General features: G+C 42.2%; 1 protein-coding gene across 2 annotated transcripts; it reads right to left on the bottom strand.

Moving 5' to 3' along the window:
• Positions 1–121: 121 nt before the first annotated feature.
• Positions 122–10,144, bottom strand: ankha (ANKH inorganic pyrophosphate transport regulator a). 2 transcript variants are annotated; one of them, XM_042399940.1, is made up of 12 exons: positions 9,580–10,142; positions 8,197–8,413; positions 7,876–7,994; positions 7,527–7,610; positions 7,242–7,412; positions 6,855–6,989; positions 6,072–6,164; positions 5,884–5,976; positions 3,331–3,460; positions 3,041–3,164; positions 2,726–2,825; positions 122–1,045 (listed from the first exon to the last, which is right to left on the bottom strand). In XM_042399940.1, the coding sequence occupies exons 1-12, from the start codon at positions 9,673–9,675 to the stop codon at positions 917–919; spliced, it is 1,491 nt and encodes a 496-aa protein (XP_042255874.1). In that variant the 5' UTR covers positions 9,676–10,142; the 3' UTR covers positions 122–916. The 2 variants fall into 2 exon arrangements, with proteins under 2 accessions (XP_042255874.1, XP_042255875.1); XM_042399941.1 differs by lacking the exon at positions 122–1,045 and adding an exon at positions 2,348–2,415 and having other exon boundaries at positions 9,580–10,144.
• Positions 10,145–10,488: the final 344 nt, after the last annotated feature.

The raw sequence follows: 10,488 nt of genomic DNA, 5'->3' as shown, positions 1-10,488 counted from the left end.
AAAAATATATAAAGAAAAACAAATCTTTTAATTATTACACATATAGCAGGGGGGAGGGGAGGGAGGCTCTGTGGGACGGCAAACAACGCAGAAGCTGATGTCAACAAAACACAAGGCTTAATAATAATAATAAAGCAATTTATTTGCCAAATAAGAATGCCTATACAGTATATACAGTACATACGACAGTCTGAATACTACCAGGGAAATGCTTGGCAAAACAAAAGTAGATTGACTCTCAGACTGCATGGAAAGTGAACAATCATAACTGTATTCTGTAACACGCAATGATATAACGAGGGATTCCTGACCCCTCTGAGCAATTAAATATACACATTGCATTACCTATATAAAACAACAATAATCTGTACACCATTTTATGTAAAATACAATTGCACAACCCAACAAGTCCCACAATATTTCTATTATTTGAATTCAAGCAAGGTCTTGCTGCTTAATCTTGATAAAATAACATAAAATAGTGTATTTTGGCAACTCCACTACCACTCGACAGACGTTTCATTCTTGCCACTGAGGAGGAGAAGTTCTCCTGTGTCGTTTTCCCTTGTTTACCAGTAAACACATGAAATTGGTTAAAACACCTGCAGATGTGATGATGCAAAACTATGAGAACTGTTGAAAAGGTCGGAAGACGTACAGGTATTTACACTGATGGATGAACATTTGGGAGGTGCATGGCTTTCTTTACAGTGTGCGTTGTAATGGGGTGCAGGTCGACGTGAAGAAGACCTCGTTGCGCTTATTGAAAGTTCAGTCTGTCGGGAGAACCTCTGAAACCAAAACCACATTCAGGTCCTCTCTCCTCTCTCCTCTCCGGCACTTATCACTCAGCGGTCTCCTCTTCAGCAAAGTTCGAACATGGAGGTCGGGCTTTACCTTCCCTTTCTCACAGAGTTCACTCCTGCTCCTCCTCCTCCTCCTGGAGTTCCTCGATGGCGTCCATTTGAGTCCTGGAGCACACCTCGCTCATCGGGGCGGAGTCCTCGCCCTCCACCACCAGCTCATTGGACATCTCGCTGTTTTTCTGCAAAGACAGCAGTCAAAGATATTTAAAAAAAAAAAAAACACATTCTCTAAAACTCAGAGGGAAAAAGGAGAACTCGCACTGCCAAAAACTGCAGCTGAGACCTTTGTTGCGTTAATCTAATTCTTGATAAACTGCAAAGCGTAAGAACGTCATATAACTGTGTGAATAATCCAGTTCTCACGTGAAGATTTACAGAGCTGAACTCAATAACCTCATTTAGATTATTAGCAGCAACCTAATACATACTGGAAACACAAATTAGAAGATTTTGAAGACTTGGTTATGATTTTGATTAAATTTCAAAATAGAGAAACAATATCTGAAAAAGAGCTTTGAGAGCTTCCAAAAAGGTGTACTCAAAGAGCAGGAGGTACGAAGATACAACATTTGACTTTTTTTTAGACCCTAAATTGAGCAGCTAATTGGATAAAAACAGCAGATGGTGCAGCACAAAACCTCCCCTTGATCAAACATGAGTTAATTATAAGATGTGGAGAATGTTGAAATTGTTGGAAGACACGACTTTTAATCAACCCTCTTATTCAAAGTAAGAAACAAATTTGACCAAGCTGGCAGCTGATGACAACTCGTGTCATTTTTGGGACAGTAAAAATTTGTGTTTTACAAGTTATCTTGAGCTGTGAAATCCTGCTCTTTAATATAATATTCTGGATGAAGCTTTCATAATAGAAAGATAGTGATGCCTGAGCACAAGGCTCCTGACTGCCGGTAACAAGCACATTATGAATAATTCTTGGACCTGAAACATTCAACGAGTCTTTGAACGAACATGTTTCTGAAAGGAATTCAGAAAAACTCAAACTGGAAACTTAATTAACTGTTAAAGCTATAGTAGCTGTACTGTGTGACGCCAAAAACACCCTTTTTAGATACTTAATAGAATAAGGTTGCATTACTCTGTAAATTAAAATCACATGTAAATACCAAAACCAACAGTGCCTTAGTTGTCTGACTTCCCTACCCCGACTGTGGCACTCGGTCCCAAGTCCACTGGTTTCTACTGAGACACAAGTCTTAAAAGGGCTCACAAATATAAGGTCTGACTTTTTTAAAATGCTCAATAATTTCTTAAAACAGCTGTAGTTTTTAAGTAAACATCACTCAAACATGAAATACAGCATATGTTGAGGACTATTTTCAGCAGCGGATTAACACATTTGGTGCATTAGTGAGTTTTTTACTGCAGCGGGATGGTGTGCAGTATGTGGGATCCACTCAAAACAAATTGTGTTTTTAATAAGCTCCATGGCACAGAGGAGTAATATATCAGGCTTTGGATACACAGACAATACTTGTCAGTAGGATTAGTTTATTGTCAGTTTTCGTCTTTTCTTGGGATTTGTTGACTAGAAGAAAAATAGAGAACATCACCAGATTTATCATCAAATAAAATTTAGTGCTTAAAACAAACACAAATGCAATTCACACAAAAACATAACACAGCTGTTCAGATATAAACCTGTGTTAAATTAATTTTTTTTTCCTTGCATCTATTTATAGATGGATTATTTTCTAATACGCCTCTTTTCAAACTAAACAATGATCACAATGAAGAGACACAGCTGGTTCAGAGTGGCTGGTGATGAGAATTGCATGAAGCACAAAATAAGGCGTGTGTGTGTGTGTTTTCAATGACCTCAAGCCAGGTGTTCTCACCTGTTGTCGATAAACATAGCAGGCTGCTATGGCAACCATTGTCGACTCCCCTATGAAACCGGCCAGGAGGGATCCAACCCCGAGTGTGGCCCCGTGAACCCTGAAATACAAAAGGATTATATCAAGTTGCCGCTGCTTTTAAATCTAATTATATTATAGTTTTACAAATGTAGACGTGTATTGGTTTTCTAATCCTTCTTTGTGAGTGTTGTGTTACCAGAATCAAACACAGCACAGTATTAAATAACACAGTCGGTCTGAGTCACAGCGCTGACCTTTGTGACCCTGACAGTGTTCTCTGAAGTGTTGACTTACCCCATATAAGGCAGCACAACTAGACTGGTGATGAGGACAATGATGCGGAGAACTGAGCTGGGGGCCAGCACAAAGGTCTTTTTGAGGGTCATGAGCCATCCAGTCAAATGAGCCCGAACAGTCACTGGAAACACACACACACACACACACACAAAGTAGAAAGATCACCCCACTGGTCTGAGCTACGTCTCTGTTAAAGCCACAACAGGAAGGAAAAACACAGCTGGACACTGATGCTGCACAAACAAACAAACAAAAAAAACAACAACATTCATACACATGCGTCTTACCTGGCAGAGGAAAAAAGGAGAAAATTCGGAGTGGGACCACACACAGCTCGGCGAAAGCGTAATCCACTCCAATGACATCAACCAGGATCTTCTCTGATGCGTGAGGAGTCCAAAACACCACAAAGCAAAGCTGGACACAAAATGAACAAAGGCAAATTAATTTTTTTTTTTTTGCGTTCGCTGCACCACAATGGAGTCGGCCCCAGCACGCCTCATTAGATTTCATTAGTTCATTAACTCAAGAGGGGGGTTTGGGATTGAATGTGGCTCTTTGAAGCTCACATAAAAACAAGCGGGCGAGCGCATGACGGACAATGTTATTGTTTCGAGAAGCAGTTGCCGAGGCACGTGCGACATTACCGAAACATCTCAACGCTATTATGGTGTGATGATACGAACATTAAGGAGTGTTACACAGACACACACACACACGCATGAGCCTGTCTGATCTGAACATGAATACGTCAATTTATTTAAAATTATTGCACGTGGAGCCCACTGAGCCACATTTTGAGGTAAGAGAAAAGACACAAGATGATGGTGCTGCGTTATTTTTAGCCTAGAGGAACAAAAATCGCCCAAAGAAATTCTCTTGCAATTAAGTAATTAACATTCCACCACCTATTTTTCTATATGTAGGAGGAAATGATGAATTTGTCTGTGATGTCTGTGATGTGGTTTTGGTGGTTTGTGATCCTCTGAGCCGACGTTTAGGGATAGATTACTTGTAACTGATGATTTTATTTAGTATGGACCCATCATCTATCATTATTTTAGTAAGATGGAGGCACATAATAATTAAATTGAATGGCTCGAGTGAAACCACAGTCTCCCCTGACTCCGATGTGGTTTCCCTTAAATAAGGGGAGACATCCACACTCACAACATCCTCATCATGGTCTGGTTTCATAAGCTTGTACAGAATAATTCTTTCCCACATCAACTTTTGCAATCACTTCGTCTGCTTCCTCGTCTGTTTTTCGTTCCGTTGTCTTTCCTCCATCTGTAATCAGGACAAGTCCTGGCATGAGGGCTGTCAGCTCTGGGTTTTCAACACTGCTGCAGGCCATACCTATCAGCCTGTTGTGCTGCGCCGAGCACACACCCTCACATACATGTTTACAGCTTTGGGATTCCACATCTGGTGTGCCATTCTCCTCCTCCTCCTCCTCCTCCTCCTCCTCCTCCTCCTCCTCCTTCTCCTAAAAAGACCCAACCTTGGCCACAAACTTCCTGTTTTTCTTATTCAGGCTGTTAAGACATCTAACTAGGACAAAGGCTCTGTTTTACTTAACAGACGTTCACTTTCAATGCTGAATAGAAGGCAAATATAATGAGAGAGACTAGATTAAAGAGTGATATTGCTGTTAGCCTGCTGGTATCCAAATATTTTGGAGTTTTTGTGTGGCTGCAGCACTCATTACTTAGCAAAGAAAAGTACACCTGTGAGGAGCTTTTGGTATGCGTTAACTGATATGTTTTATGTGAATGCCTATTTTATTAAGCTCTTAAAGCTTGGATGGGAGTGTTAGCGGGGAACAAAAGCCCCTCAGCCTCTTCACAAATTCCACCCTAATGTGTCTCCCTCTCTCTCTCTCTCTCCCTGCCTGCAACCTGAAACCACGACAGGATGGCAAAGGAAAAGTACATTCAGTACGCCCGCGACTAAGTGGTGAACCCCCATCACGTTGCACAGTGTACAGCAGTAACAGCATGATTAAATCTCTAAAACATGAGCTTGTTTACAGATTTTTAAAATTTTTTTAGCCCTTGTTTTTCAGAAAGCACTCAGGTTCAGAGATGATTTAGTGGGAGATCATTGACAGAATTGCCTCTGGCAAGGTTTGTAAAAACTATGTCAACCTGTTTCTGCATAACACTGGACCGGTTCTGCCAGTTCTGGAGCTGAACCCTGACTTAGAAACACTTTTATCTTCCATCTATGACACAGCTGGGTTTTGAAAAAAGGTAAACATAATGAAACACAGACTATGTTATGTGTTTTTCAAATGTTCTGTGCGTTGGTGGTGATGTTTTTTTAACTTTTTATTGTATGTTCCAAAGTATCCAATATTATCAGGCACAGAAATAGATTTGCAAAAACAAGTCATGTTGCAATTCCTGGCCTAAATTTATGAGTGTCTGTGGTATAACTGGGCATTTTTAGTTCAACTGTGAAACAAAATGACTTGCCTCAGACATGAGGTTGTTGCAGGACACCACAGTATGACAACTGACACCTGCTGTAGGAGAATGTGAATGAAGGACACCTGAGGTTGTAAATAAATACAGTACAGGAGTGGGAATGCCTGCTCTGAAAATGAATCCTGAAACACTATGCTTGCTGTTTCAACTACCAAGGTGAGTCTAGTTGTTTGAACGATACCTGAAAACCAATATTATTTTTTAGTTAGTGAAGCTCATCTATTCAAACTTGATTCCAGACCCAAGTTTGTTTCCCCACAGACCACAAAACCCAACTTTCTTTCTTTCTAAGCTAATACCTGCCATATCCTGAGAGGATTACCAGTAAAATAATATGACTGATCTTACCGTAAGCGACAGAGCCAGACAGCAGAATGTAAACTTTTTAATATTCGTCTTGGTGACTGGGCTACCAGCGTTCAGCTTGTTGCTGGGATTGTTCTGTCAGAGAGAGAACAATATTAGTGGCATAAACAAATCCTTCTACAATAATCTGTCACCACTACAGCAAACACAAGTATGGGAGTCTGGTTTACCTTGTCAAAGGCAGGGTACACTGCTCTCAGTTCGGTTAACCAACCGTAGGGCATGTGACCCACAGGGTATGTGGCTGTGAGCACAGCCACGGCCTGGAATGACAAAGACACAGCAGCGATAAGTCATCAGCACGCTCACCCCCCCCCTCCCACTTTAATGTCCAAAATACCACACGCGACACACACAGCTATATTAATGACAGGTGTGTCCCTAACTTTCCCATCAGCGTGCGGTTTTTCACAAGTTTACCATTGGATAACAGCCTTGAGCTTGTTATTGTGTCCCAAACAACAACAGGCGGTGTCAGGCTTTACGCAGGAACAGTAGGGCCATGTAGGAATGTTTTCACTCAGTGTAATCATGCCCTGAGTTCCACATGAACATGGTGAATCACCCAAACCACTGGCAGCCAGTGTTGTCAATGATTTCCAGTTCATTCTGGTAAACAGCTTTGTATTGTCTCTAGTAGTTAGGGTCTCTGTAAGCCAGAAAGCTCCAGAGGGAGTTTGTTAGCATCTGGCATTTCATCTGCAATAACTTGAGGGGAAAATTAGTCCACTGGCTTCACGTAGCTGTAAAGTCTCTTAATGATACCGTATATCAAACAACAGTCTATAATACCAGTATTACTACTAGGTGATATAAATTTACTCATGCGAACCAGATTAAAGAAGAAAATAAAACTTTATTTCTTCCAACTCATATTTGACATAATCACAGTCAGAAATGCTGAGGAAAAACAGAACAGTTATGGATGAGAAATTAAATTAAAAAACACCCACCTCTGTGGCATCACTGGTCCCCTTGAGGTCGCGAGACACAAAGAGGTTGACGATGGGTCGACTGATGCGCTGAGTAGCCAGGATGAGGGCCAGAGGCCACCAGAAACTCAGCATCTTTTTGATGGTGGCATCGCCCTGCAGGGATCAAGACGGACCCGATAAATCAGTCTTGTGTTAGAAAACAAATGCTTAATTCTTATTTTACTGTTATAAAAAAAATCCAACAAACACCACTGTCCCTTTGCTTCAGGCAGCTTAAGAAGTTAGGTTGCGCATAAAAAAGTGGAAGTACAAACCTCTCATTCATTTATGTCCTAATTTCCTTCCTCTTACTTTATGGAAAATTGTGACAAAAACTAAAACAAAGGGCACACAAAGGGAACTTACACCCACATCAAGTCCACTGGAGTCTGGAATAGTGTCATGAATGTTACAGTAGTAACCCAACCCGACAATGCTAAAACGGACCAAGGCACCCATATACAGGGAAAGGATTGGGATGAGTAGAGGCTCCACACACTCCAGATTGCTGTGGAGGAGAATGGCCACGAACACAATCTGCAGGAGAGAAACAGCACCTATTAACACTTAAAACACTACCAAACGTGCTTCAAACGTCCAATTTCACAATAAAACTCTTCTGCATTGGATTAAAAATCAAGCTCTCGTTACCTGGGCCACAACATCAGAGATGGAGGCTGAGCCGACTATGACGCTGTACTTGTGCTTGAGGAGAATCCCTGCATGAATCCATGCCTGTAAAACAGAACAATGGACAGAGACATTAGCCCTAAGACACCGAGCTCTACACCAAAAACAAAAGCTCTATTTTGAGCATTTTTCTCAACCACAGCTGGATGACGGGCTATATAAAAGAAGTGAGGTGCACTTTAAAGGCTGGGGATGCTCCATCACTTGGAAAAAGCACTTACAGGGGATTAAACATCATAAATTTATAGGTCAGGTGTGTTTAAATCTATCTCTTGCATGATAAAATAACCACGCTGTACTGTATACTCACCATCGCATCCAACAAAGGGAAAGCAGCCAGGTATAAGAAAGCCTTTCTTGTCTTGTGTCCCACAGAGTCATCCACATGGTGGAGCTTATTAATGATGTAGTACCCTAAATCTGTGTACGCTACAGAGAAAAAAAAAGGAAACCACAGGTGAGTAGAGAGTGAGGTGATATTGTTTTGAACAGCAGTGATTATGACATTCCCCACAAAGAAAGCCTGACAAGTTTAGTTTTGCCACAAATACAAAAACTTCCCTTTTACAGGACGCGGTTTAAGCGCAGCGTGTCATTATCGTGTGTGCACAAACAACCCTTAAACACACACCTATCAAGATATGAAGGACAAACGCGATGACCCCGGCCGCCACCATGCAGAACACAGCCTTTCTCCGGTCTCTCTTGCTGTTGACAAACACCAAGCCCACATTCTTGAAGTCGCTCATGGGCCCGGTGAAGAACTTCATCAGGGAGTAGGCCAAGCCGTAGCTGGCCAGCATTTCAACTGCATCCTCTTTGACTGTGGCTATGCCCCTGTTGAGGGCCTGGAAGACATGTCACAGGGTGGAAAAGGAGAGGTGAAAGAGGAAGAAGAGGGGAGGGGGTAGGAGAAGTTCAACCACATGACCATGACTTAGCCTGAACTTTATCTCTGACCAGAAGGCAATTGCTGATACTCCACCAAAGTCCTCAACGGTCATGAGTGCGTTAAAAGAATGAATATGTGCTTTACAGTCACAATAAAAAAACAGATCTTTGACCAGTGCAAAAGCAGTTCATGTCTGGACAGGAAACACCCACATCCCTAAAAACAGCATTATTTCCATTCAGTTTTACAGTCAGAACAACTACTATGGCTGCTCTTCTCCTTTGCAGAACTGTGTGCTATTTATACCAACCAACAGAGCCATTACATAAGCTTAATCCTAACATCTCAAAGCCTCAATGTGTTGTTTTTTTTTTTTTTTTAAAACTCTCACACTATCAGCCCAGTGTCCCCTGGGTAAAGGCAGCAGCCACTGAGATCACACGTTTGGCTGAGAAAAGACAGGAAACCTCCCAGCGGAAAAAAAAAAAGACAATGGAAGAAAATACAGCATAAATGTTGTTTAACGTGTGTGCATGATCCACCATAATCTCCAACCGGGCCTGGATTAAGATTTACCGATTCATGATAATGACACAAATCACAGGCAGGTACAGTATGTTGCCTGCCCGGGACAAGCTGGGTGATAAATAACACTGAAATCCGCAAGGGCTCAGTCAGTGCATTTGGCAAAACATCTCAGAATAAACAAGGGCCTTTCCTCTCCTCTTCTCCTCTTCCTAAGTAATATATAAGGAAAAACCACTAATGATTATCTTCCCAGCTTCACAGCTAAGCTAGCTCTAGCTACAACACACGCCAGCCTTTTTTTTTTTTTTTTTTTTTTTTTTTTTTTGTGGCTGACGAAACAAGCTCGAAATATTCCGTGTCGGTGTTTTTTTTCTGGACGTCTGAAAGCTCAAACATTGATGCACGGCAGCGGCAGCGGCGGTTGACACGCCGAAAACATAATGCTGTCAGCGGCGGAATAATAACCGTTAAAAGCCGTTAGCCGCTGCTAGCAAAGACAGCCGCAGTCTTGAGCTTGTTTCTGTTGTTATTGACGTATCACAAGGATAACACGGCACCGAGCAAACACAAAAAGAAAACACCCAGAAACGTTACCTGCTCTCCGAGGTCGATGGCAACATTGGTGATAGCCAAAGGCACCAGAAAGCGGATGAGAGGCCAGTAAGGACTGAGAGATGGAAACTCCACCATAGTACAAGCCGGGATGACAGAGCGAGGGGCATCTGCCTCGGTCACAAAATCAGAGATTACCCGGCTAGAAGGCAGTCAGAGCACCTGTGTTTCTAGCGAGAATGGGAGCTAGTATGTGGGGCAGCGGCAGGAGCCGGGGCGCTCCTGACCTGTAGCGGCTGCGCTTCACAATGCTTCGGTGCTGCGGAGCGGAGGCGAAGGTCAACGGAAATTTCAGACCGGCGCATCTTCCTCGCAAATCATCATCAAGGGGGAGGGGGAGACGCAAGGTGACAGCAAACAGCGCCGAGTTTGAGCGAGGAGGAGTCTCACGTTACCGTCGCTAGAGGTTGTTTATTTAAAAAAAAAAAAAAAAAAACGATAATCCGGGAGGCTGGTTAGGTTGTAGCTCCGCATTTGACTGCGCCTGTGCGCCTGTGCTTGGCGGTCCGGATACCCTCCACCTTCCGCGGGGCTGGAACCCACCGCTCCCCGGCATCCCGGTGTTACACCATATTTAGTGACCCATCAGATTCAGTGCCCTGAAGTGTTTGGAAGAAGTACTCAAACCCTTTACTTAAGTAAAAGTCGCAATACCACAATGTAAAAATACTTAATTACAAGTAAAAATACTAGTTAAAGTACTAAAGTAAAAGCACAGCCCGATTTTCTGCAATATTAGTACTTTTACTTTAGTATTTTGAGTACATTTAGCTGGTAATACTTGTATACTTTCACTACTACTACTTTCACTTAAGTAGGATTTTAAATCCAGGGTTTTTACTTGTAGTGAAGTATTTTTACATTGCGGTACTAATACTTTTACTTAAGTAA

Source organism: Thunnus maccoyii, chromosome 21 (assembly GCF_910596095.1).
Source record: "Thunnus maccoyii chromosome 21, fThuMac1.1, whole genome shotgun sequence".
Lineage (NCBI taxonomy): Eukaryota > Metazoa > Chordata > Actinopteri > Scombriformes > Scombridae > Thunnus > Thunnus maccoyii.
The sequence above is the reverse complement of the archived record's forward strand: the minus strand, read 5'-3'. Positions and strand labels throughout refer to the sequence as shown.

Excerpts from the sequence above, each read along its gene's own strand:
- ankha (XM_042399940.1), bottom strand. The coding sequence starts at position 9,675 with ATGGTGGAGTTTCCATCTCTCAGTCCTTACTGGCCTCTCATCCGCTTT. Across the intron at positions 7,413-7,526 it reads TCTCTGATGTTGTGGCCCAG|ATTGTGTTCGTGGCCATTCT; the intron begins GTAACGAGAGCT and ends TCTCTCCTGCAG. Across the intron at positions 6,165-6,854 it reads GGACCAGTGATGCCACAGAG|GCCGTGGCTGTGCTCACAGC; the intron begins GTGGGTGTTTTT and ends TTGTCATTCCAG.